Here is a 27,928-nt window from a genome sequence, read left to right on the forward strand (position 1 = left end):
GTTCTTGTCCCAGGATGTTCTGCCCACATCTTTGTGGAGCTCCCTTGACTAAGGAATGCTTTAGTGCGTGCTTTGTGATTCTTAGTCTTGGTGCTCACTAAGTTCTTGGTCTGTGAATATACTTTACCATTTTTGTCTTGGTTTTCATCTGGGCATGTAAAGGAAAATTATATTCAAATAATGAAAGAGCCTCAAGCTGATGGTCACTCCCTGAAAGAAGATATGATAGATATTATTTTCTGAATACCAGAACCAATAAGAACAACCTGGGAAAAAAGTAAGACATTTCTGTCTAGACAGGGATTGAGAGAACTTCATTGATACTTTATAATCACAGGAATCAGGATGAGGAACCCTGATTTCATAAGGCCCAGCGTATTAGGATGTGGGGTGCTGTAGGTTATGCCTCGGTGACATTGCCACCGTAAGTGATGGCCATACTCTTGTGTTTATCACAGCTGATACTGAAGAGCTGCTCTGGAAGGGAGGTGAACAAAGCTTCTGAGCTGCTCCTTTCCCCCCTCATTCATGTGAGCAGAGGCAGTGTCCAAACGAACGCTGCGTGGCCTCTGGAAGGTTGGCACGGAGCTGAGCTTGGCTCTGCCTGTCTTACATGCTGCGCTGAGCTGGCTGTGGGCCAGCTGTTGACAGCCTTCTCTCCCTTCCCAGGTGTTCATCTCTGTGAACTGCCTAAGCACTGATTTCTCGTCCCAGAAGGGTGTGAAGGGATTGCCTCTTAACATCCAAATCGACACCTACAGCTACAACAACCGCAGCAACAAACCGGTGCACCGGGCCTACTGCCAGATCAAAGTCTTCTGTGACAAGGTGAGAGCAGGACGGGGCTGGGGGTAGAACATGGAGACAACTCTCCTCCTGGAAAAACTGCTCTATACACACAGTGCTGCCAGTGGAAATGGCTTCTCTTAAATGAGCAATTGTTGTTTGGGCCTTGCCAAGAAGTGCTACCTAGTGACGAAGAGAACCTTATTCTAGCTAAAAAAAAAAAATTGGAAGGTTTGCTCCGCATCTTGTCCAGTGTGTCTGATAAAGTAAAGGTGATGGTCAAAAGCCACGTCCAGTACAGCTCAGGACTGCTGCACTGGCCACCCTTTACCTGTCTGTCCTCTCTGCAGGACCTGGCAGGTGGCCAGCCACCTCAGGACAGCAGCAGAGGGTGGATTCGGGCTCTGCTCCACAGCACAGGGCAGTGCGAGACAAAGGAGAGGGCCCTAGGAGAGTTCAGAATCAATGCTTTTCTCTGACGTGGCCCCTTTTTTCCCAGTGAAGAGATCCTGCTTTTTCCAGATCCTGTTTAACCAGAGAGAATCTGACAGGGCAGGTGTGCCTGGGGGAAGCAGCTGCAGAGGGTCCAATGGGCTCAGATCGAATAAGACTTTGCCTTTTCTAGTTCAAAAAATGTTGGACTGCATGGGTTTTTGTTTTTGGTTTTTTGCCAGTTCCTCTCTTCCTAACCTGGTTTTTAAAAGAAAAAAATTCTTACATTACGATTTTTAGAGGGTCTAGGTCTAGATAACTTAAAGTATATTTGCTGTGGAGGCCTGGTCTGTCATCCCGATTGTTGACGGGCTGCACAGAAGCACAGAATCTGACCACAGGAGGGCGCCTGGGACCTTCCAGTTAGAGCATCCACACGCTGAGACTGCGGGAGACTGTGGGACCTGCTGCGCTCCTGACAGCTGGTTAGGATGCACTAGCTTTCTTTTGTTGTTGTTAACAAATTACCAAAAACGTAGTAGCTTAGAACAATACAATTGTCTTATGCAGGTCTCACTGGGCTAAAATTAAGGTGTGGACAGGACTGTGCCACTTTCTAGGGGATCTCTGGGAAAACCCATTCTGTGCCTGCTCCACGTGTGGAAGGCACCTTCATTCCTTGGCGCGTGGCTGCGCTGGTCTTCGGAGCCCTCTGTGGCTAGTCACTCCTCACGTCCCATCGTTCTGACACTTTGTCCATCACCACATCATCTTCCATGACCCTTCTGCCTCCCTTTTGTGCTTTTTAGGGCTCCCCCAGATGGCCTAGGAGAGTGTCCCTCTCTTGCAGGCAGCCAGCTAACAGCCTGAACCCCAGCTGTCAGCTGGCCTGTTCCGAGGCCCTGAATGAGGCTGTGGGCATCACTGGGCACAGATGTTTCTGGTGGGCTGCATTTGACAGAAGCTGGGTCACAGCTGGTGAGCTCAGGGATCTCTGAGCAGTTTCTTCCCCTTTGTGCCACATTCTTCTTTGGAGCCTAAAGAAAATCTGAAGGGGAAATATCAGGATATTCATGTTCTTTTTCTAAAACTCTAGGAAGAAATTTTAGTTTTATTGGTTCAATTAAAATATTTTTTCACATCTAATGTTTCTGAAAAACTGATAATTTTTAAAAATTTTTTTAGTTGTGGGTGGACACAGTGCCTTTATTTATTTTTATGTGGTATTGAGGGTTGAACCCAGTGCCTCACTCGCGATAGGCAAGCGCTATACCACTGAGCACAACCCTAGCCCCCTGTCTGATAATTTTCTTTGACATTCTTGAGAATTATTAATTTCCTATGAAATGCTTATTTTCCATGCCTGTGCTAACAGAGAGGTAAACACGGTAGATCCTTGGCCAGCGCCCCCGCAGGGTTCCCGCTGTGGGAGCCCACGTCAGAGGTGGCTCCGTCAGAAGAGGCAAGAGGTCATGTCCTACATCAAGGTCTTTCCTCAGAGTTCAGCACTGTGGTCACTTAGAGCAGTGTCTCCATGGGCATCTGTGGTGGAGAATCCTGTTTTTTATTCTAAATCTGTTATGCCTTCTAATACTATAAAATACAGTAAATACTCAGGTGAATTGCCAGAAGAGAATGAAATGGTGCAGAAAAAGTCATGTAAACTACAAGCTCCAACTTTTATATTTCATTCAGGAGACATAAATTGTCCCATATAATTGCTTCCCAAATGCTTACTCAGTTTCTGGCCCTGCTGTCCTGGGACCGGTGGCAGCTATCCCTCAGGTTACACTGAACGTTGTCTTGTCAGTAAATAAGCACGAGTCAGCAGGAGTGGCAGTTTTCCATGGCAGATGATGAAACTTTTATATGCAGTTTTGAAAAGAAGGAATGTATAGATATGTGCTCTTAAACAAATTTAGTTTCAGTACTAAGACTTTTCTTGGGAGCCTTCTGCATTGGTAGCTGATTTAGAAAATGAAACACAGGGCAGGTTTGTGAATTGTCTAAAGTTACTTTATCAATCAGTGATTGTACAAAGTGTGGAAACCAGTTCTCTCTGCTGTGGGAGTGCCTTGAGACCACGCACTGGTGTGCTCTGAAGCAGAATGCCTCTCTTTGGGTTGCAGAATTGAATGTGTCTTGGAACAGTGTGTGACTGCTCTTGCTGATGTTTCTGTTGCCTGCTGATCTGTGGATCATCCACACTGGGAACGCGCTATCCAAGGTTGGGTAGCAGGTTGGATGTGCAGTTGGTCCCTGATTTTCTATTACTTGTGTGTTCAAAGGACGTCACACAAAGCCATGATGAGAGAAGTGGGCGTCCTGCTCCCAGTGTGCTTTGTGGATTCATCAGTGGATACTCAGATGCCCTTGGCATCCATGGGTCATCACCTTCTTTGTGAGGCCTTTAAAAATATCCATTACTATTTTTCTCCGCCTGCTAGAGTATGTAATCCTTGAGATCTGCCTAGAGATGAAAGTGGTTTGTCTGCTCTCCCATTATCTCCCATTTTCTGCCCTTATAGCATAAGGAAGCCTACGTGTTGTATAGTATTGCAGGACATTTAGGGACATAGAAGGTAAAATTATACACTATTTTCCAACACTGTTTTAATCTCAGAGCTGTTTTAGGTTGACATAAAGTACTACATGAGAAGGAACTGTATCGTGTGTGCTCTGTGTAACGGATGTTCTAAGGTGGATCTTTTGACTATTTGGAGCCCCACGTGACCTCACCCCTACTCATGACCTGACGCACCTGTCTGCAACCTTTCTGCCATCCTGCTATGACTATGATAGTCACTTCAAGTTTAGGTCTGTCTTGCCCTGTCTCTGCTCTGGACCATTCCCTCTGCCTCCCCACGTCTGTCCTTTCCAAGGTCTGACTCACCTGTTATTGACCTCTGCCCTTCACTTCCCCTCTGCCGATTCTTAAAACTCTCTCATTTTATGACTCAAGAAATAAGAGATCTTTTGGCATCCTTCAGAGGTATTATTTTTCTCTCCTGAGGGAAAAAATTATATCAGCACTTTGAGTTGCTTAACTCACTTGATAAATGGAGTTTTCTGTTATTTCAGAAGCAGCAGCAACTTAGCACTTTATTAGAGGAACTGGAAACAGAAATTGAGTCTGTAACCATGGAAATTTGGCAGTTTCTCTTTCTGTGAGCTGTGGATGTCTCTGGTCCATCCAAGTAGAGAAGAATCTCATTGACACTCTTTCCCACAGAAACCATTTTCTTCTTCATCAGCTGTGCCTGAGGACAGGATTAATTTTTGTTAATGTTATGGACTCACTTCTTGGGGCAAACCTAATATGATTTCCCCAAGATCAGTCTCATTACTTGTTGACTCAGAGAAATAATCTGAATACCCGAAGTTATGAAATGCTTTCCCATAATGTCCTAGAACTTCCTTCTACATGTCCTGAAGTGTGTGCCGACTGAGTGAATTCTTCCAGCCGTTCTGTGTCTGAGAAGTGTTTCTTTCTTTTTTTTGTTCTCAAACATGAATTTCTCAGATTCATGATTTATTAGGAAAATTTTATTAGCATTAATTTTTTTTCTTTTTTTAATTTGTTTTAGTTATACATGACAGTACAATGACTTTGATATTTCATACATTTGAATCAGATGGGATATAATTTCTCATTTTTCTGCGTGTACAGGTTGCAGAACTATATTGGTCATGCAGTCACGTATATACCCACAGTAATAATAATGCTGTGTCATTCCACTATCCTTCCTATCCCTCCTCCCCTCCCATCACTTCCCTCTACCTAATCTAAGGTAACGCTGTTCTTTATTTTTGTTTTCCTCACATCTTCATACATGTATTTTGTATAACGATGGGGGTCTCCTTCCACCAGTGTCTATTATCATCTTCTATTCTGAAGACTCTTCCTGCTGGGTATAAAAGTCCAGGTTGACTGTTTTCCCACCCATGCTCCTGAGAGGCTGCTCCGCTGTCTTCCGTCTGATGCGGTTTCTGATGAGAAGCCTGGTCCTCCATGTCTTTGTTCTGTACATAATGTTTTCTTTCTTGGGAATGTCTTCAAGATTTTATCACTGTTTTTGAGCAGTTTAGTTATGATTTGTTCATGTTTCTTGTGCTTGGAATTCATTGAGCTTCTTGAATTTGTTGAAAATCATTAACTTTGGAGAATTTTCAAGTTGTTTCTTCCAGCTCATGTGCGGCTCTTCCTCTGTTGGGGTCTCCACTTAGACATTTGTAGGGTACTTGAGGTTCCCTCAGAGTTCACTGGCGACCTTTTCTTTTGAAGGGACTCTTGTTTCTCTGTTTCATTTTGGATGTTTGTCTTGTTGCCTCAAGTTCACGGGTTTTTTTGCCAGGTCTAAATTGCCGTAAATCCCAGCCAGTGTATTTTTTGTGTCAGACGAGGTAGTTTTCCTCTCTAGAAGTTCGAGTTGGATCTTCTAGATTTAGTTTTTTCCACTGGCTTTTTGAACATATGGGGTGCTGTTACAATAACTTGTAGTATCCTTGTCTAATATTAGTATCAGTTGTGGGTGGCTTTGGAGGTTGGATTGTCCTATTCCAGCCATGTTTTCCTGCTTCTCTGCATGTCTGACAGTTCCACTGGATATTCCCCCTTGTGAGTTTCGTGTGGTACTGGACATTTTTGTATCCCTGTGACTTTTCTTGAACTAGACCTTGTTAACTTCTTGGAAACAGCCTTATCCTTTCAGATCTTCTTTTTATGATCTGTTAGGTGGGTCTGGAGCCTGGCTCAGTGTCAGGCTAATTATTCTGCACCCCTGGGTGAGATTTTCGAGCAGATCCTACTCAACATGCTGTGAGTTGTGAGTTTCCCCAGTTTGTTGGGAACAAGCACTATTTTTGGTCCTATGTGAGTTTCAGGTGCTGTTTCACTAATATTTTCAGATGTGCCTCCCCCCTTCCCGGGGCATTGGGTAATTTCCCTGCCCTTGTGTGCCTGCGGGGGGCCTCTGTGGAGCCCTGGGGCTCTCGCAGCTCCTTCCTGTCTCTTTCCATCCTGCTCCTCCTGTCAGGGCCTGCAAGCTGAAGGCAAGAGGCGCTCTTAGGCAGAAGGGCTCACCTTGTTTGTGAAACAATCCTTGTTTCATGCATTTTACCTGGTTTTTGCCATTGTTCCAGGGTGGAGAATAAATCTGGTCTGTCACTCCGTTTTGGATAGAAGTAGCAGTTCCTTAGCATTCTCTACGGATTCATCTGATAAAGAAGGAGGAATATCCTCGTTTTAGGACGTATACTTTATCATTGAAATGAAGTTATTGTTAGACTCTTAGAAGGGATTGTTGTACAGACCAACACCATACAGTAATGGCTGGGAGACTGGGGACATTGACCTGCTTTTCAATGTCAGGGAGGTAATGTCTGTCTTATTGCGTAGCAATTGTTATAAGCAGGTGATTATAAAATGTTTACCAGCATCATGTTAGGATATCAGTACCCTCCCGAGCAAGCAGAAGTGATTTTGTGTTGTAGGTATTTTTGTATGTAATAATGCCAAGATCACTGTGAAGATTTTTATTTCCTCTCTTTAGCCAACTTAACTGGAAAACTGTGTTAAGAAAAAAAAAAAAATCTGTGTCATGCAGAAATACACAGCAATAAATCAAGCAAGATGACTAAATGTTATGTTTTTGTTATATCTAATCACTTAATTTCAGTTCATGTTTATTAATATAGTTCATTCTAAAATTTTTGTGGATTCAGTTGTATGGCACTGTCACTCTTTGTATAATTGATGTACGTAGTACAAATGCGTTCTTTTTATAGAATTCAGAATACACTTGTTCTCGTAAGTGATCATGCAGATTTGTAATTTCGTCTTTGCTTTTGTGAATCACAGCTGGTTGCATCTGTCACTCAGTGGAGGCCCAGTTCTTGGACAGAATCTAGCTCTCAACAGTTGCATGGCTCACATAGGAGAGTGCATTTGAAAAGAAGATCAACCTGTTTTTCCTTTGGTTTTCTTTTCCTCCTGGACAGTGGGAAAAGGCGCTCACATCCCTGCAGTCAGCGTGTGCATTAGCCGATTTTCTCAGCTTTTCATTTAGCCTGTTTATGTCTATTACTGAAAGCAGTTTTGTTTTATTTCTTTTTGAAATGTTGATTATTTATGATGTTATAATATGAATATGATTCAATGTAATCAATTTCACTTAGTTAAAAGTAATTTTAAGATCAGGCTTTTTAGAGGAAATGACTGTGAGAAGCCCCATGAATATAATAAGTAACAGAGTTCACTTCCAGAGAGGAGAGAGACCACCACACCCCCGTTGGTCAGGATAAGAGCTAAATATTTCAGAACCAGATTCCTGGAATCCCATCTTTTCTCCTTTTGACCTGCAGGGAGCTGAGCGGAAAATCAGGGATGAAGAACGAAAGCAGAGCAAAAGAAAAGGCAAGTGTCCTGACCCCAGCTCCCAGGGCAACTCCTGTAAGTAGAGACGTTCCAGGCTGCGCCCGCCTGTGCGGCTAAGCTCGTGGCGGGAGCTGTGGTGGCGGGTGGTGGTGGGCGCGGGAGGCTGGGATGCGCTAGCGAGGCTGCCTGCAGCAGATGCAGCGGAGAGGAGTGGCTGGACCTGAAGAGCTGCACGTGGGGCTTCTAGGTTTTTCCAGAGCTCAGGCGCGCGCTCTCTCTCTCTCTCTCTCTCTCTCTCTCTCTCTCTCTCTCTCTCTCTCTATATATATATATATATATATATATATATATATTGTATATATATATATATTTTTTTTTTAGTTGTAGATGGACACAATACCTTTACTTATTTATTTTTAAAAATATTTTGTTTTCGTTGTAGTTGGACACAGTAAACCCATTTTTAATTTTTAGGTGGTGCTAAGGATAGAACCCAGCACCTCACATGTGAGGGGCAAGCGCTCCACCACTGAGCCACAACTCCAGCCCCGAGCTCAGGCTCATTTAGCTATCAGTTTGGGTTCAGGGTCAGTTTCAGTTCCGAAAAATAACACATGTTGCCCATGAGCAGCTGCTGAAGTTGGGGCTTGTTTTCATTTGTAAAAATAGTAATACCTCCATTGAGATTCAGGGTGTCTGGATTCCAAATGAGGACCACCTTCACATGTGTAATCTAACAGTTGCAGCATCTACAGGGCTTCCCTCGGACCTTCCACCTGGAAAGCATTTGTTCTGTCTCTCTCTCATGTTTTAAGTGAGATTAATATGCATATTTACAAACTCCTGTCTGTAAGAGGCTAAAAAGGGAAAAGTACTGCTCTGTGCTTAGGGGTGTCTATCTGTGATATGGACTTCCAGACGTTCTGTCAGCCCTACACCACGTGGATGAGATTCTCCTACTGGCACCAAAGTGCAGCCTCCAAGTGCCACTTGGGAGAGCAGCAAATGAACTAGGAAACTTCGCAACTGAGTTCATCAGGACCAGATGATGGGGAGGATGGAGTCCATAATTACTAAATTAAAAACTAGTCAAATTCACTCTTAAGTTCAGTGCTGATCCTCTTGATATGTTCCAAAGTCAAAGGGTGTGTTGCTATTAGAATGTAAATTGCTAATAAGGATGACTAAAGTAGAATTACTTCCAAATTGTTCATATGATAAGTTTTAGCCTTTCAGATAAAAACCAAATATGCTTTACCCCTCCCTGTTCTAGTTCTTCTGTATTCATGTGTCTCTGTTTGTTTTCAAAGATATCTTTTTCTGGTGGTCTTGATAAGATGTTCAGTGGTTGTATTATAAGTACAGACAACAGATTCACTTACATAAGCAGTGACTCTCCTAGTGCATCTCCTACGGGGCTTTGATGTCACTACTCAAACTTGAAGGAGCTGCTCTATGGCCTGCTTCCAGCTGGCAGATGCCATCTGCTGATGTCATTTTCCTCATTTTGTTTCTTTCAGTTTCTGATGCCAAAGTGCCACTGCTTCCCTCACACAAGCGGATGGACATCACGGTGTTCAAGCCTTTTCTTGACCTGGATACTCAGCCTGTCCTCTTTATTCCTGACGTGCACTTTGCCAACCTGCAGCGGGGCACTCATGTAGGTAGCCACTGTCCCGGGAAGCTGCAAAGCATGGCAAAAAGATTTTTGGGGGCATTGTTCATGGTAAATAGGAGCCAGACTTCAGCAAGCTTGACTTGTTCACCAGCTGCACGGACCGTCAGCTGTGGTGACATGATGCCCATGCAGTAAAACGGGTGAAGCTCTGTTGACCTGAACACGCAGGACGAGACCTGTCAGCTTCCTTCTGCTTGCATTCACTCCCTCTCTCACTCACCCAGGTCATTTGAAGGATTCTAGAATAGAAACATAATCAGACCTGCGGTCTATTCTGTGAGTTTCCCTAGGGAGGCACCTATGCCAGGTGGCCTTGCTAGCATGAAGAACACCCGAGGCTCTTCTCATGGTTGTTGGCACATGCAGGGTGGTCATGTCGTGGCACTTAATACTGAATTTTTTAAATGGTCACACCCTGCTTTGTGGCAGAAGCTTACCAGAGAGACAGAAACTTCAGTAGAGTGGCACTTGCTTTTTATGCTGAGCTCAGATAAATATCACCAAGACACCTGTCCGTGCATATCACAGGTAGATCTGTGAGGACTACAAGGACTTTTCAGAGTTCTTGAGAATCCATTGCCAACATATTCCGTTTCTAATGGAAGGCTTTGGGGTAAGCAGAGGCTAGCAAACTTTTGTAAAGAGTGAAATGGTGGTCAAAATTTTAGGCTTTTGATCCACGCTGTTTCTACTGTGCTGTTCAGCTCTGCCATTCGGATGTAGAAAGGAATAGGTGGCTTTGTTTCTGTAGCTACTTATATAAGCAAGCTTTGGACCCAGATTTGGCCCACAGGCCACAGTGTACCAACCCCTGAGTTAAAGAAGTTCGAGGTGTCTGTAAGAATCTGGGCATTGAAAAATAAAACTTAAAGGACTTGATATTTTTTTAAAAAGGATTTGATGTTATATTGGTCAAATTCAAAATTATTCTTGTTTTAGGAATAATTCATTTATGGTCTGAAACGTTCTACACATCTGTTTGACAAGCAATCTGTGTTTTGGTCTTAGGTTCTTCCCATTGCCTCAGAGGAATTGGAGGGTGAAGGGTAAGATTTATATTTTGTTTTGCTTTAATAAACTTCGTTATTTTGAAACAATCTCTGCAAGGACAGTACAATGAAGAACTCATTTTTCCTTGAGCCATTTGAGAATAAGTTGCTGACCCAGTGGCCCGTCATTCCTAAGTCCTGTGATGTGTGCGTCCTTCAAACAAGGACGTCTGAATGTCCCAGACAGCCAGGATATTCACCCTCACTCAGACCCAGGAATCCTTCACAACAGGAGAGGAGCCCATCCAGGACCACGTTGTCTGGGAGGTCATGAGTGTCCAGTTGCCTTTGGTCTGGAACAGTCCTGGCCTTTTCTCGACTCTCCTGGGGGGATGCTTTTGTGGACTGGAAACCAGTTGTTTTGTGGAGTGTCTTCAATGGGCCTCGTGTCAGATTGAGCCTGTGCACCTTGGTCAGACCCTCCTAGTGGCGACAGTGTCCTCGGGCATACTGCCAGAGGCACTCAGTTCATCCCAGTGCTCACTGTAACCCCACAGCAAAGTGTGGCGTCTGCCAGGCTCTTACTGTGACAGGTTCTTCTTCTTTTGTAGTGGGTACTTTGGGATAAGGTACATTGTACCTCTGTAAATATCTCATTCCCTGCCAAATTTTAGATTTATTCACCAATTTATTTGTGTCAGTATGGACTCTTAAAGTTTCCCACTTTAAGTTGTAATGCATCACTGCCATGTGCCTGGACATCTGGTTGCCCAGAGTTGGGCAGTGGGGCCCAGTACCCTCCTGGCATGCTCAGGTGTTTCCCTCCAGCTGCAGCAGCCTCTTCTCCAAGAGTCTCTGGTTGTCACTAGTGGAGAAGGCATTTAGGGTCAGGATGGGACCTGGATGTGCCTTTGAGGCTTGCTGCCCACCCCTAGACCACCCTTCCCTGGTGGGCGCCCTGCTGGGGTTCAGACCCCTGCATCAGGAAGCCCCATGCAGAGGAGCCCGTGCAACTCCTCCTGTCTGTGCATGCCCCTTGTCCTTCCTGGTGGCTCTAGGACTGAATTTTCAAGAAGGGAAAGGTTCTGTTTTGTTGTTTCAATTTCCCTTTTTGTCTTAATACAGAAAAGTGCAAGTGATAGACGGAGCCTAGGGCAGACAGCATCTGCCCCTCAGCCTCCCTTCCTTCCTTTTGGGGCCACTCCCAGGACTCCACCTGTCCTCTCCGGGACCCTCCCAGCCCCACACACGTGCCAACTCTGCCTCAGAGGCCAGTCCTACCCTGCTTCCTCTGCTCTTGGTGTTTGCTCTTGGCCGGGCAGGTACCTTCTCTGGATGCCTGTTGTGCGCTAGGAACTGAGACACAGCATTTTTAAGCCCCACTCCCCCAGTTCCCGAGCTGATTGTCCTGTCAAAACCAAGCACACCCTTTCCTGTTGTTCAGCTCTTTGAATGTTTCCCCCTCACCCTCAGGCCCTCCCTGTCAGGCTTTGGCAGGGGTCAGGGAGACCTGTGCACTCCTTTCCCCACACTCTCCTATCCATTCTTCCCCTTTCTTCCCCTGGGCACCACGACGCTGTGTTAGCCCTGAAGATGCACTCTGGTGATCACCATCTCCTCCCGGGCTAGCCTTCCTAGAGTCCTCTGCAGTGTGACCACACACCTTGGCCACAGCCTGTCTCACCAAACTTAAGAAGCTTCCCTCTTCCCTTGATGCAGATTGACTCCTTCCAGCTGACCAGTGAGCCGGCCTCCCTCCTAGCTGGCCTCCCTGGTGTTCTGTCTGGGCCTGCCTGGCTTTGCCTTTTCCTGCTCAGCTTGCACTCTTTCCAGATGCCCTCTCACCCGTTATCCCAGATCCTGTCTGTCTCTTCCATACTAATTTCTCCATCCTTAAGCAGGCAGCTGGTCTTGTGAAGAGCAGCAGGATGTCAAGCAGGTGGCCCCGAGATGCCATCCAGTGACCAGGAGTCCTGGCTCTGTGGTTATCTTGCCCTGGGCCTCAGTATTTTTCCATCCACAAAACAAAGACGCTGAGCCCATGAAATTCAGTGATATTCACTAAAACTCTTTGTTTATGCAGGTAAGGGAGGTGGAAGTCACTAACTCTGCACTGTTGATTGCCCACAGATCTGCCTTGAAAAGGGGCCCATATGGAACAGAAGATGACTTTGTTGTCCCCACTCCTGCTAAGCTGCCCCGGATAGAAGAACCAAAGAGAGGTGTGTTGGCGTCTGTTGCTTAGTGGGGGTTTAATCAGCAGTGAGCTCCAATCTGTCAGCAGCACAAATTGCACAAAAACATCTTTTCCACTTGAATTCCTTGAGTGTTCTTCTGTCAGACTTGACACTTGACTTGAGCCTGGACAGACATAGAGTTCAGAGCGAAGGCTGCAGCCTGTGACCTTGGGACGGTGTCACCTTGTTCACGTTTGCTGCCTTGGCTGCGAGTGTGTCTTTTTATCTTAACCGGTGCCCATGATCTGCTCTCATATTTTGTTCCTGTGAATTAATCACATACTTCATTCTCTTCTCTACCTCCTTGTTCTGGCGGGGGCTAGTGCTTCTCTACGTTCGAAGGGAATCCGAAGAAGTCTTTGATGCCCTGATGCTCAAGACCCCATCTTTGAAGGGCCTAATGGAGGCTGTAAGTAGGACACGTGGTGGCATCCCTGTTAAGCATGAAGCAAACACAACATAGAATTCCATCCAAGCAAGTTGTCACCACCCAGGCGTTTCCATGTGCTGGGACCTATGTCCCCCTTTCCAGATCTCACTTTGTACCTGTCATGTGGCCACATTGTACTGCTTTAGGGTGTCCTCTCTTGTTTGCAGATCTGTCTTGTCCACGCAGGATTCTCACCCATGTGCCTGGCCTTGGGTCGTAGGTGAATCGCCCAGCCTTGAGTGTTCTACTGAATGGGACGCATCTGTGAGGGCCTACAAAATAGTTTACTTTTTATATACTTAGTTAAAGGGAGACTGCCATGCAGCAAATGCTCTAGAGGCTAAAATATTATTTTTAATCAGTAAAACCTTAAAAATATCATACATAAAAATAGTGGAAGTCATCACAATGGCACAACCCTGTAATCCCCACAACTTGGGAGGCTGAGGCAGAAGGATCACAAGTTTAAGGCCAGCCTCAGCAATTTAGTGAGACCCTGTATCAAAATAAAAAGGTCTATGGATGGGGCTCAGTGGTAGAGCAGCCCTTGCTTGGTTTAATCTCCAGTACCAAAAAGAAAAGCCCAGTGGCTCCTGAGTTGGCCTTCGCTCCTGATCCTTGCTGAGCTGTGCAAGACTTTGCCTAGAGATATTTGAGAGCATGTGAAGGTGCAGCCAAAAATGACCAGAAATCCTTATTCTGGACCCATCGGTGAGATCCACTGACCCCAGTATCCCTGGGGATGTTAGTGAGAGAGGGGCGTGGAAGGGAGGGTGTAGCATTGTTCTCTCCTGGCTTTGCCCTTGGCTGAACTTTGAGGATAAGCACTGTGTCCTGAACTTACCAACCTCAGGCCACGGTGGGCCTGGAAGTCTTTGAGCTCAAAGGGATGCATAATTGGACTAAAATATACCCCCAGGCCCCTGACAACCTGCACTGGGTTGACTTCATTCCACAGAACTTTATAGGGGCTGCTTTGTGCCAGGTGCTGCTCTAGTCAGTGGAGTCACAGGAAGGAGGGACACAGTGCCAAATGAGGCCTGCCATCCACTTAAGACAGAGACAATGAAATAAGCAAGAAAATTAACATGTAACTTTTTAGGCACAGAAAGCACAATGAAGATGTTAGGTGGGTGAGGGGCAGTGCGTCAGGGAGCTCACAGGTCCCTTAGTGTCCCTTCCTGCTTGTGCAGAGACAGCACCCCCATTCTCACTGTCATTTCCTGCTTCCTGCATTTTCTCCCTTCTTTTTCTTCCTTGTCCTGTCTGTGACCGTCTTTCACCATTTCTTAAGGATGCTGCATTCCCTAAACTATAGGGAGAGGTGAACGTGAAAGGGGTGGAGCATGGCTGTCCGGTGTAACTCGCTCCTCACAGATCCCAAGGGGTCCCAGGCAGCTGCTCGTGTTCCTTGGGGCTGGGCTGTCATCAGGAGGTGGAGCATTGCTGCCTAGTGCTGCGGAGGGAAGAGGGCTGGTTTGTACGGGCAAGCCCTGTGCGTGGATGCAGGCTGAGGGGCATCTCAGTGCTGCCCCAGCAGAGCCTCACCCCAGCCCCAGCATGGTGGGCAGCAGTTCTGACGAAGATATTCGATCTTGAGTCAGCAGTGTGTCCTCACCCCAAGGTCTGATCACCTTTATACTCCAAATATGGCACAGGAGCAGTGCGACAGCAGGGCAGGGCATCGCTGCCCAGGTGAACGGTGGAACGGTGGGCTTGGGTGAGGACTCCGGAGACAGCCCAGATGCAGCAGCCATGGGCGGTGGGGACGTGCAGAGGATGCGCAGGAACTCTGCTTTCTGCTCCTTTTTCCTAAAAGCCTTAAACTGCTCTATGAAAATAAAGCCTAAGAAAGAACCAACCATGACCCTGTAATTCACCAATCTTGTCCTGAGTGTACGTTTCCCCCTCAGTTGGCCTGTTGACGTCTGTGTGAATTAGGGGGATACCACGGACCCTCACTACAGCGCCCACCCCTCTCCCCGAGGACCTGGCTGGGTCTTCTCCACGTAGTTGAATTGCTTTTTGACCTTTTGGCTAAAATCAAGTGAAAAAAAGGAAATTGAGTGACTGGGTATGTGTGTGTGTGTGTGTGTGTGTGGTGGATTTTTGTTTGTTTATTAAAGTTGTGAAAACATTGTGTAATTATTTTTCTCTGCTCTTTTAGATCTCAGACAAATATGATGTTCCCCAGGACAAGATTGGGAAAATATTCAAGAAGTGCAAGAAAGGGTGAGCAGTGGGGCCCTGTGCACGCCTCTCCCTCACACACTTACTGGTTCCCTTCAGAAACAGCCAGAAACACTAATGCGCAGGGTGGTTTTTCTCACCAAATTATTTACTTAAAGTTGATCTACCTTCAGGCTGGGGTCGTGGCTCAGTGGTAGAACGCTTGCCTAGCACGTGGGAGGCCCTGGGTATGATCCTCAGCACCACATATAAATAAATAAAACAAAGGTATCGTGTCCAACTACAACTAAAAATATATATATTAAAAAAAAATTGATGTACCTTGAAGTCCACTTTTGTGGATTGTTTTTCAAGTAGAATTTGTATCTACTCTTCCCACACGTAGCAGCTGTGAGCAGCGCAAACCCCAGGGCTATAAGGAAGTTGGCTAAGGATGTCAAACGCAGCTCCTCCGTTCCCTGCGTGCCGTCGTGAGGGAGCCAGGCACAGAGTGGGCACTCGTGCTGCTGCATCTGGTTTTCACAGTGTCTTTCTGAATGGTGTCATTACCTGCGGCCCTAGACCAGGCACCTCGGGCTCAGAGGGCGTGAGAGGTGTGGCCAGGATCACGCAGCTTGGTGGCAGTGCAGCCACGACTTAGCCCAGATTCCGCTGGCTGCAGAGCCTTTGTCTGCCCCATGTCTCATTTTACAAGTTGTATAACATTGCTTCTAGGTCCAGAAATTGACATTTTTAGTTCTATTTTACTTCAGTGTCTGAGCCATTTGGCATGGAATAGACATAAGAATTTGAGGGCTTAGTTCTAAACTAATACTCTAGGTGCTTCTTGTGGGCGCGCTGGGCTTAACAGTAGTTTGTTTAAACTCTGAGGATAACCTGCCAGGGAGGACAGGTTGTCTGGGAGCTGGGGCTTCGGGTTGTGGAGATGAGTTTTACCGATGTGTGTTCTGAAGCTGGACCACTGAGTGCCGCTCTGCAGGCCTGTTCTGTGTACTAAGTGCCGTGGATTGAATGAGTGCCGCGGGCAGGAGGCAGTAATCCACAGGCCTCTTCCTGTCTCCACCCGTGGTGCTTGCATCCAGCAAGGGCTTACTTGATTCCCTCCTTGTTCCTTCTCAACACAGCTGTCACAGTGAGCTGTGATCATCAGTGAGGCAGTTGAGGCATGGGGCAGTTTAATAGTCCTGCCTACGTCACAGCTAGCGAGTGCCATTAAACCCAGGTCTCACTCCAGAGCCAGGAACGCTGACACAGATTGGTCTCCTCCCCAGGATCCTGGTGAATATGGATGACAACATTGTGAAGCACTACTCCAATGAGGACACCTTCCAGCTGCAGATTGAGGAAGCCGGGGGATCATACAAGCTCACTCTGACGGAGATCTAAGTCCTGGGCCTGCAACCCCCTGGGAGGTCGATGGAGATGTTACGTAGATGTTTGGCCCGCTGCAGGGACCTGGACACCCACCTTGCAAACGCAGGTGGCTGTCAGGGGAAGGGATTGCTTTTGAGTTGGCAGTGGACCTGCATTTAATGTATTACGTTGACATTTTTCAGTTGACAGAAAAATCCATGTATCATGATGTTTGAATTTCTAAAATACTTAGGACTAAAAGTGAAAATTTTATTCTAGGATTTAACAGATTCTGGAAGCCTTTAGGGTGCCTGCTACCTTCTTATTTATCAAAATACTGAGATCTCTGCCTTGTCTAGTCTACAGTACAGTGGTTCCTTGCACTAGTGCGGTCAGGAACAGCAGTGTGCATGGCTTGAGGATTTTGTGCTCTTGCCTGACCTCAGTTGAACTCCGGCTGCCCTGAGCAGTAAAGGGGGCGCCCCTCCCTCAGCCTCTCATCCCCCATTAAATGTTTACTAACTAGGGCACGTTATTGGAATCTTACTTTGCAACTTCCTCGGACATATCAGCTGCCTGTCTTAGGAAGAACCTAAATGGGTCACAGTGTGAAATGCATTAAGATAAAGCTGCATTGTATATAAGTGCAATATCTTTTTGAAGGTGTGTGTCTGTAAATGTGTATATACGTGTCTGATATAAATATATAATATATAAATAATGGTATCTGTGTACAGATGGTGAAGATACACACTAAGATCTACCTTAGAGAGTTTCATAGACAACAGGTTAAGTTATTTTTGATAATGTGGACTAAGCAGAGGGAACGCTGTGTTTTCCCAGACACAAGCACCGCTCCCCAGCATAGCAAGACCTTCTCAAACGACAAAAGTCCCTGTCTGCCATTGAGAACCTTGCTCTGTGGGTATCTGCACTGTTCAGAAGTGAAGTTAAAGGCGACTGCGACTGCTGTGTGGGCGGGTGTCTGGGTATTCCTGGGCAGTGAGCACAGTTACAGCCACATGCCGCGATCACTGTGAAGCTAGCAGGGTAGCTCCAAGTGGATTTCTTCCTCCTCTTCCTGTTACAAGAAATGGTTCTTACCATGTTTCAGAGCCTTTAAGCTTTGATTATCTTGTATGTTAATTACTTTTAGAAAGCATTCATGAATTTATGAGATTATACTACTGTGGCAGGGGAGCATTTTGTACACATGTTTAAATACACAAAAGTACTTAAAATGTAATTTTATAACAAATCACGGGTATCTTTAGGTTCAGGGAACTAGAATAGGTTATTGTATGAGTAGGATTGATAGTTACCTTCAGAGGTTCAAATATTAATGAAGTATGTGAACTAAATTGCTGGTTTTCTAAGATATCATGGGACACGGGTCACATAACATATTTTTTATTTTGTTTTATGAAATGAAATCGATTGTGCCTTATTTTTAATTTTGTCATTGCAAATGTGTTTTAAACCAAAGGGATTAAATTTTATATGTCTATTTCGTAATATGTCATTTCCTGTTATTCGGCTTAACTTTATCCTTTCATTGGTTTTAAAATCTACCAATAATGTTTTAATTCATGAGAATTTCTTAAACAACTGTCCTGAGCAGGTCATCCAAGGCCTAAATGTGAGAGACACTAAAACATATTTTTAATGAACATAGTCCAATCAATGAAGTCCGTTCCCTGGTAGACCGCCCATCACATCTGTGAGTTTTCATTCTAGTCTTTGGACTAGAAGCCCAGCTTCTCTGCCTGCAGCCTCAGCTTCTGATCTGTTAGTGGCTGCAGAGTCCAACTTAGCACAGGGAACTATGACCCTGGCAGCAGCTGGTCTGTGGGACCACTTTTTCCTGGCCTGGGTCCTGTCTCTGACTTCTGCATAGCCACCTTTGCCCTGGAGGTGGTGACCTCCCTGACCTCCCCAGGGTTTACCCTCTTCCTTGGCCCAGGCTCCCTCTGAGCTGTCCCTGCTTAGGATCATGATGGGACACCTGCCTGTCCTCCCCAGCCTCAGATGGAGGTCAGATGGATGTCTTTGTCACCTGTGGATCTCATAACACCCAACCAATGATAATCGTGTAGTAGGTGCTCAGGAAACCATTCTGTAATGTTGAAGTGAGTGACAGATAACCCAGTCACTTGCCAAGAGACTTTGTAGAGTGACAAGCTCAGAAGTTCATCTGGGTGGATGTTGGACCAATAGTCCACAAAGTAGGGCTGGTAGGTAGAAATTGCCTGTCTGGTCCCAAAGAGATAGTGGCTCATAGAAAGGTGCCTCAAGGGACAACAAGCTCTGGTGAGTAGGCATCGAGGGGGCAGGCTGAGCCAAGTCCCTACGTGGCAGGGCAAGCTGGACTGTACCTCGGTATCAGTGCTGGCCAGATGTGCTGTGTTCATTCCCATCCCTCCAGCCCCCCTGTGAATGGAGCAGTGTCTCACTGGCTTCCAGTGTCAGCAACATCTGCACCCCACCTGAGGTCACAGTCAGTGGTACAGTCTGGCTTGGGACCTGACTTCTGCCTCCTGATCCCTCCCTGGTGCCCAGACCTCCTGGCTCTTGGAGCAGCACCTGGACAGCTCCTCTCATGACAAAGTCTCTTCTTTCTTAAATGCAAACACACCCTTGGTCCTGAACCCCTTAGTTACCACCCGCTTCACCTTTCCTTTGAACCAGATTTTATTTCATTATAAATAAACTAAAAAAAGATCCACAAGCATTCCATTAGAATGAAAGTTACAGCTCCATGAGAAGAGTTTTCTGAGAAAGAAATTCCTACCTCCCCAGTCCTACTCAGAGATGAGCACTGAGAATTTCCCAAAGGAGGGAGGTTTGTGGAATTGGCTAATTGGATTAGATTTAAAGATGCTAATGACTCCATTTCCAGTAGTAAAGAGAACACTGGAGTCCATGGCATGAGCTATTTGTAGAGAAATGCAAAATATGACCATTGGATACTCCTAGTTAACCGCTGGTAAGAACGAAGAGCTAAGTGACTATATGAGACTTTCAAACATTTTTGGAAAAGCAAGAAATATAATGATGGTTGGTTGGTCCTCATGTTGCTGGACAAAGTACTCAAAGCCAAAGGTGTGCTCAGGGATTCAGATTCCTAGGTCTAGTGCCACTTGAAAGCCTGAGCGTCTAGGAGTGCCCTGGAGGAGAGCTGTAGCTGCAGACTGGAAGGGCTGGAACCACGCAGAACCTCGTGGCACAACCCAGGTTGGACTCAGCCTTGCACAGTGTCTGCCATCAATGTGAGAGTGCTGACAGAAGAAATGGGGTCCTCTAAGTTGGAATGAGGACTCAGAGCCCCTAAATGCTGATGAGTTTGCCAGTGGAAAAGGTCTCTCCACCCCAATGGAACTGACCTCCCGCCCTTAATGGTGGTGACTTCCAACAGCAGTATCAGCCCTTCTACCTCCCTTGAGCAAAATGGTCATAATGGCAGGAATGGAGGTTTTGCATAGGCTGAGCAACACAGCCTTCTACTGACCTGGCTATGGCCACTGCCCAATCTATAGAAGCAGAGACAAACACTGAGTCCCTGACACAGCATCATTTCCTGGGGTGATCAGCCAGCAACATGGCAGGTTGATTGCATTGGACTCCTTCCATCATGGAAGAAGCAATGTCTTTTCCTCTCTGGGACAATCTGGATTTGATTTGCCTTGCCTGCGTGCAATGCTTCTGCCAAAAGTAGCATCCATGGACCTGACAAGTGCCTCATCAAGGAACTCACTTCATAGCCAAAGTTGTTTAGCAGAGAGCACGTGCTTGTGGAATCTCTGGTCTTGCAATGCCGCAGTCTCTGGCTGGGCACAAATCACGAGCCTCCACACAGCTTGTAGATTCAAACAGCAATTCTTTATTCCCGATCTCACACCGGCCTTCTACAAACATGTTCTGGGGAAATCGACGTTCTCTGCCCAAATCCACACCTCATGGGCTTCTGTCTCCCAAATATACTGTCTGACCCTAAGAACTCAAGAGGAACTCAGGCAGCAGGATACACCCTATTCTAAACGGGGAACGCCCTAATCTCCTATTATGCTAAACCGGGAACACCCTAAACACGGATCCGCCCTGGTCCTTGAGCAAGGTCACCTTACATGCAATGTAGCTGCAAAATGTCCTATTTCCATGAGTCCTTCCACTAAAGAAACATGGGGGTACGCTGGCAAGGAAATTGTCATACCTACTTGGCTGATGGCTCCCAGCATTGCAACTTTCCTTACCATCCTGAAGCAGGCTTGGTGGAACTGTGGAATGTTCTACCAAGACTGTAGAAGACTCAGTTAGAATGCAACTAGCTGGCAACACCTTGTAGGGGCTCCTCCAGGAAGCTGTGCGTGCTGTAAGCCAGCATCCAACATAGGCTGCAAGGTCCAGGGGTCAAGGGGGTGGGGAGGGGACACTGCTCACTATTACCCCCAGTGACCTACTGAAAATTTTTGCTTCCTATTCCTATGTCTTCATGCTCTGCTAGCCTAGTTGTCTTAGTTCCAGAGGGAGGAGAGCTTCTTCCAGGAGACACATCATTGATTCCACTGAACTGGAAGTTTGAACTGGCTCCAAGCCGCTTTGGGCCCCTCGTGCCTCTGAGTCAACAGGCTGAGTTATGGTGTTGTCTGGGGACATCGGTTCAGGCTACAGCAGGGAGGTGGGAATATGTCTGAATACAGGAGGTCACTGTGCCCTATGCCCAGGATATGATGAAGGTCGATGGGAAACCACCCAATCCAGGTAGGACCACAGGTGGCCAGGCGCCCTGCCCACCCAGGCCTTCCGGGAGGTGCTTGGCCTGGAGGCACTTGCTGAAGGCAGCAGGAATACAGAATGGGTAGAAGAAGGAGCTAAACACCAGCCGTGGTCACAGGACCAGGCATGAGAATGAGCGCGATTGCCATGTTTCCTCCTTGTTAGGAAGACACTGTGTCTTTTCACATATGAAGCAAGTTTTGTTTTAATTTTTTCTTTCTTGTTTCATGTAATGTAACTCTATTGACTTTCTAACAGTACTGAAGTATTGTTAATTTGATATCTCGGTGTTACAGGTTATCAGAATAGAAAAGACGGAAACCTTTCCTTGGGGGTAGGGATTAGTGGTTTGGGCTGTAGGAGAATGGGTATGAGGATGGGTGGTAAAGTGACAGGGTAGACGAGGACTAAAGGATGCCCAGGTAGCTGGTAAAACGTTGTTTCAGGCTGTGTCTCTGAGGGTGTTTCTGGCAGAGGCTAGCATTAGAATCTGTCGGAATAAGACAGACCCCCTCGCCAGTGCAGACCCCCAGTCCTTTGAGGGCCTGAGTGGAGCAAGAAGGCAAAGAAGGGGGCCTTCACGCCCCCTTGAGCTGCGACACCCTTTTCCTGCCCTCAGACATGCATGCCCCTGGTTCTCAGGCCTTTGAACCCAGACCAACACCCCAGGGAGAAAAAGGAGGTTTTCCCTCGCCCCATTTCTCAGGTCTTAATTAGCTCCCTTAGGTTTCAGTGAGCAGGTGGGGAATTGTGGGACTTCTCTCCCTCCATAATTGAGTGAGCCAAACCTCCTTCACCACCTATCTCTATTTCAGATAGAGAGATGATAGATGGATGGATAAATGGATGGATGGATGGATAGAGTTATTTTCCTATTATTTCTGTTTCTCTGGAGCACCCAGACTAATACACCCACAGTCATAGGTTGCTGATTTTGGGGGTGAGCAGGCTCTCTTCCCCACTCCCTATCTTAGTAGTGTCTGGTAGGTGCTATGAGCAGTAGGTGCTATGAGTGGTCAGTTTGCCCAGCTGTGAGAGAAGTGAAAGCCCTGCTTGCCACAGCCCTTGCCTGGCCCTGGGCCTCAGGCCCTCTCTCTGCGGTGGTTCCTAACTCCCAGGAGGCTGAATTTCCCCTGGCCTCACCCTCCCACGTCTGTCAGGCCAGGCTAACTGAGCAGGACAGTGGACTTCTTGCCCTGTCAGTGCAGATGGAGCACAAGGTGTGCCCAGCAGCCAGCACAGATGGCCCTGTTACCAGGTGCCCGCATGGGGCACTTCATCTCTGTTTGCAGGGCTGGGATGTTGATAAGAGTGAGCAAACACCCTGAGGCCATCCGCGTTGGGGCCGTGGCTAGGGCAAGAGTACCCCCAGGACCTTTCCAGGCAGCCCCTGAGGGAGGGCGGGGCAAAGCTGGGCAGGGTCTTTGCTACACTTCTGAGAGCCTAGGGCTTAGGGGCTTGGTGACTCCCACACCCCCACAGGCACAACCAGCTTCTCACACTGTCCCACACAGCCTGCATGGTGGGGGCTGTGTGAAGACAGAGGGCCTCTCCTGGATTCCACCCACTCCCACCTGACCCTTCTTCCACTTTATTCTTTTGAAGTCCATCCTCCCAGCAGCAGGTCCCCAGGCCAGGACTTCTATCAGGGCCGCCCTCTGTCTGAAGTAGCCGCTTCCTCAGAGGCCCAGCCGACTGGCTGCTTTGCCCAGCTCCCTATGGGTGGGGCTGGGTGGTTGAGGGGACTCCTGGTGGTCCCCTATGCCTGACTCCAATCTGGCTGCCGCATCTAGCAGCTTCCAGTGCCTGGGATGAGGAAGAGGAGGGCCAGAGGCTCTGGGCAGGCTGTGATATGTTTCTCACATTTCCAGTTCTTTAGGGACGCTTTCATTGAGTTCTTTTGAATACTTAAATGTCTGTCCAGTAGCCCATATCTGGCATTTTCCCAACCTGTACGTGGGCCATACTTTCTCATTTCTTTGCATGTCTTGTAACTTTCATTTGAAAACTGGACATTCTGAATAACGTGGAGTGGCTATGGCTACTCTGGAAATCAGAATTCTTCCCTTTTCTAGGTCTGTATTGCTGTTCACAAGTGACTTTTCTGAACGAATTCTTATTCCATGTGTACTGGATCCCAAAGTCTTGCTCAGTTAGCTTGGTGGTGGCTAATGATTGCACAGACATCTTTGTAAACACCCAAGTCCCCCAGTGTGGGAGGGGGCCCTGGGGGGCTGCCACACTTTTAACAGGCCAGTGAAACACTCTGCCTTAGGCTCCACTTCCTCCCTGCTCAGAGCCTCAGGGTCCGCAGAAGGGGGATCTTAGGGCCACCTCACGCCTTTGCTGAGCACCGACAGAGTCCTATGACTGCATGGCCTTCAGGGTTCCCAGGATGTGGTGGGGCCTCTCAAAGAACCTGTGCACCTCTCTCTCGTTGCCTAGTTTTTCTCTTTCAGCCCCTGGGCTAGCCTAGTTCCTGCTCCAGCTGTTGAACCTTCTCAGCCACAGAGGTGGGCACCATTTCTGCCAAACAGTCGGCAGATCCCTTGGAGACTACAGGGTGATCCCCTGTCCGTTAAACAAAGGCAGCCTTACCAGCCGGGCAGCAGAGACCCGGCGACAGGTCAAGTTTCAACATCTCTGGGGTGAGGCTTTCAGGGCACTCCGCCCCCTGCCCGCTTTGGCCATTGGTTTTCATCACGGCTGTGGGCTTTTGGCTTTCAGAGGCCCCTGGGGAGCTGGAGAAGGGGGTGGGCTCAGCAGTCCAGGAAGGAACGTTGGACACCACAAAAACCACAGGATGGACCTCAAAATAAGTATGCTGAGCTCAAGAGGCCAGCATACCTCTGAACCTAGGTTTGTATTGAACAGCACCTCACGAAAATCCCTGGAAAACACCCAGCCATCTCCAGTGACAGAGATCAATGGTTGCCAGGGCAGGAGGGAGGTTATAAAGGGGCGCCGGGAGTCCCTGGGGAGCCATGGAGATGTCCATTATCCTGGACATGACTCTAGTTTCTGGTGTAGATGAAGCTCACCAAAACTTACCAAATTGCCTACCTTAGGTAGGAGCAGTTTGTTGTACATAATTAAACCTCAATTCAGCTGTTTAGAAAGCTTGATCTACTCACCTGAACACGATTGTCTCCCTCCCACTGATCACTCGCTCCAGCCCACCTGCGTCCAAAGTCGACGCTATCCTTTCTCTAAGACTCAGCCTCTTCCACTCCCCACGGTCACAGTTCTGCCCTTGCCTACCTCTGGACTTCTGACCCACAGCCCACCAGGCCAGCGTGCCCTCCCTCCGGCTCTCTCCCTTCTCTTTCCCTGGCTGCACTCTCACTCCATGCTTGGCTAGTGGGGGGCCAGGCCCCACCCTGTGCTCCCTCCAGGCCCCCCTCCTGCTTCCCCACTCCTGCCTCCCTACTCTGTCTGTGCCTCCCGTCTATCCCAGGCAGGTGGGCTCAGCCGGGGTACAGGGCCGAGGTTTTCAATTCTCTCCTAGGTCCCGGGGCTGGACCCCATGTAAGCATGTGCTTGGCAAGTCTTGAAACAGGTCTAAGTGCCCCACAGGGAGGGCCCGAGGCTGGGCCTCGACAGCAGTCAGGAGGACGGGGCACCTCGGCTGAGGTGGAACAAAAGGGCACATGCCTGGACAGGAGAGCCAAGTGATCTATTCCTCTTTGGCAGATGCCCTCTGGACACACTGCCAAGGCCCCTGGCTGCAGCCTGACTTGCACAGGCCAGGGGAGGAGAAGGCCATCTGCATCTCTTCTTTCTGCCTCTGCCTCTTGGAGAACATCAGCCCAGTGTGGAGGGCCAGACTCCCTGTCCACCCAGGTCCTCCGCTCTGGCTCTCTGTACCCAGCAGCAGCTCTAGAAACGCCCCTGTTAGGACTTCCAGGGCTGGGACCTGGAGAAGTCCCAGTTGGGCAGAAGCGGGGAGCGCTGTGGTGGACCTGAGTGCCGGGGAGACCTGGCTGGCCGGCCTGGCTGTAGGTATGTGCGGCCTTCCTGGGTGGTGTCTGGCCCAGCTGGCCAGCCACTGCTTTGTTCTTGCTGGCCTTGGCGCCCAGCCCCACAGCTGGCAGACACTGTGACCTTTCCCCGACTTCCAGCTCTGGCTTCCAGATGATTCCAGGCCTCTGAAGTTTACAGGAGTCACATGTCGCTGGCACACAGACCTCCTGCCCCATTCCCTCTCCTTGCTCTGGGCAGCAGGGGCTGGGGGCTCTGCTCTAAGCAAGGCCCAGCTGCAGGACCAGAGTGTGAGCCGGAGACAGGCAGGGTTGGCCCAGACCAGAGCCAGGCCCTCAACAGGAATACCACCCTCAATAGGACCTCAGAAGTCCACAGCCCCAGTCCCTACCCTGGCACTCTGGGCTCTCCACCACTAAGCACCCTGGGCATGAGAAAAGAACCACAAACAGCATTAGTAAGAAGGTCAGCGGCTGCCCCTGTACAGGGCCAGGTCGTCTTTGGACTCCAGCCTGAGACTCTAGCTCTGCTGTCCTCCACAGTTCCCATGACTACCGTCCCCAACCCTGCCTCCATCGCCCCGCAGGCCCTGGTGGTGACAGGAAGCAGAAGGAAGAACAGTCATGGGTGGAAACCACTCCATCCAAATGGAAGTCTGCAGAGACTCCCCTGCTGCACAAGGGCAGTGTGCGATGGCATGATGGGACAGGGGCGTGGCGATGGCATGCGATGGCATGATGGGACAGGGGCGTGGCATTGGGTGAGACCCCAGAGCTCAGGGGAATTAAGTGCCTTGCTAGGAGGGTGGGAGTCACCTGGGATCTAGGGAGCTGGGCTGCCTGGATGGTGCCTTCCAGCTGGGTTTGAAAGCCAGTGCTAGGTCAGAAGATGTCTGCACCCAACCGAGCGCTCAGCTGGCCACCCAGCCTCCTGGTAGAGCTTCGCGCACCAGCCTTCAGCTTTGACTAAGAATGATGCCATTTCTTTCCCTCCCCCAAAATCCCATCCAAAGCTTTTAGGTGAGGCATTGCCCCTAGTTCCACGGCCTTTGGCTGGCGTGGGCTCACCTTGTCCAGCTCCTGCATGAGCCCTCCTTCCCTCTCCATCCTGGCTGGGGACACAGCAGCCTGGAGTGGGGTGTTGGAGCACAGCAGAGGAGAGAGGACATCCAGGAGGCCTCCCACCCAGGAGCTTGGGCGGCCAGCCAAAAGGAGTGGAGAGGGGGACCATGCAGGGGACAGGGGACAGACTAGTACTGGTGTCAGAGCCTGAGAAGTGAGGCAGGACAAGCTGGCATGGTGTCAGATCCAACAGGGTGAAGGGTGTATGTCCTGGGGGAACACCACGTGGCATGGAAGCTGAGTGTGGGGGAGGGGTGCCGAGCGTGTGGAAGGGAGCCCAGCTGGGTGGCGGGAGCCCGGCACAGCTGCCAGAGTCTGAACACGTGAAGCAGTTTTGGGGGAGCAGCGCTCTGAGCAGCAGCTGAGATGGGGTGCCGTGTGGGGGCAGATATGGCATGGCCCACGGGGGCTCAGGGCGGGGTACCGCATGATGAGGACACTTCTAGCAATACTGCTGGATTCCCTGGCTCACTTGGCTGATTCCAGGTCAGGCCCGGGACAGTACTCAGGGGTCAGGAGCATGTTTTAAAGCCAGGAAGCAAGGAAAGGCTCAAAGAGCAATGGGAGCCTGTCAGGGGACTAAGATGGGGCTTGAAGGGGCTCCGACCGTGCGCTGGGGTGAGGCTGAGCGCAGAGCTGTCACCTAGCATACATGAGGCCCTGGTCCAACCCCCAGCACCACAACAAAGTAAAGGAACAGACAAAACAAAATGGTCTGTAACAAGGGAAGCTGATTCCTACCTCCTCAGGCGCTGACGCCCTCAGGGCCTGGTGAGGGGCCCCTTTTGAATTGTGGACTGCAGCTTCTTGCTGTGTACTGACGTGATGGAAAGGCCAGCTCTCTGGCCTCCTCCTGCAGGCCCTTGATCCCACTCCTGAGAGCTCCACCTTCATGACCCAATCACCCCCAAAAGCCTCGCCTCCTAATAGCATCCCCTGAGGGTTAAGATTTCAGCATATGAATTTTATGGGGACACACGCATTCAAATGGCAGGCTAAGGCTAGGACAACTGGAGCCTCAAAACAAATAAATGATTGTCACATATCACTCAATGAACAAAACAGACTACCACAGCTCCACACTGACACACATTAGTACATGAACAAATAGAAATTTTGATGAGGAATTTTCGTAATCTCAAAGTACTCCCTTCTAACCACTTATAAATCACAAAGTAAAAAAAGAGCAACTGCAGGGCTGGGGCTGTGGCTGGGTGGTGGAGCGCTTGTCCAGCATGTGTGAAGCACTGGGTTCAATTCTCAGCACCACAAAAAAATAAATAAATAAATAAAGATATTGTGTCCATCTACAGCTAAAAATATTAAGAAAAAAAATCAACTTCACAGTGGGGACACCTGGCAGACAGTACCTTACAGCTGACCGAAATGAATGTTGCCAGTAAAGAGGAAAATCAGCAAGAGACCCAGCTGTTGAGGTTACCTTCCAGGCCCACTCCTCCTGCTGCACAACGTGCCAATCACCGAAGCAAGCACCCGTTTTGTAAGAAGGAGGCCAACCATAGAGCAGAGACCCAAGTCCCAATCTACTTCCCCCAGGATGGGTTCTGGGGATGCGTATATA

General features: G+C 48.4%; 1 protein-coding gene and 1 long non-coding RNA gene across 4 annotated transcripts in view; one reads left to right on the top strand and one right to left on the bottom strand.

Moving 5' to 3' along the window:
- Grhl1 (grainyhead like transcription factor 1) overlaps nt 1-16,504 on the top strand; it is a 47,376-nt gene extending 30,872 nt beyond the window's left edge. The window contains exons 9-16 of the mRNA XM_076833196.2: nt 670-828; nt 7,582-7,633; nt 9,115-9,254; nt 10,281-10,318; nt 12,392-12,483; nt 12,822-12,907; nt 15,096-15,160; nt 16,390-16,504. Coding sequence (XP_076689311.1) covers nt 670-828; nt 7,582-7,633; nt 9,115-9,254; nt 10,281-10,318; nt 12,392-12,483; nt 12,822-12,907; nt 15,096-15,160; nt 16,390-16,504 — 747 coding nt within the window. The remainder of the gene's footprint in view (nt 1-669; nt 829-7,581; nt 7,634-9,114; nt 9,255-10,280; nt 10,319-12,391; nt 12,484-12,821; nt 12,908-15,095; nt 15,161-16,389) is intronic.
- Nucleotides 1-27,333, bottom strand: part of LOC143380308 (uncharacterized) — a 37,325-nt gene extending 9,992 nt beyond the window's left edge. The window contains exons 1-3 of one of the 3 annotated variants that reach the window (XR_013088614.2): nt 27,088-27,333; nt 6,339-6,435; nt 4,297-4,478 (exon numbers count right to left, since the gene is read on the bottom strand). This is a non-coding gene — a long non-coding RNA (uncharacterized LOC143380308). Of the gene's footprint in view, nt 1-4,296; nt 4,479-6,301; nt 6,436-27,087 lie in introns of those variants that run through there. The other 2 variants (XR_013088615.2, XR_013154515.1) reach the window with 2 other exon arrangements.
- Nucleotides 27,334-27,928: the final 595 nt, after the last annotated feature.

The sequence above is a fragment of the Callospermophilus lateralis genome, chromosome 14, assembly GCF_048772815.1.
Source record: "Callospermophilus lateralis isolate mCalLat2 chromosome 14, mCalLat2.hap1, whole genome shotgun sequence".
Classification (NCBI taxonomy): Eukaryota; Metazoa; Chordata; class Mammalia; order Rodentia; family Sciuridae; genus Callospermophilus; species Callospermophilus lateralis.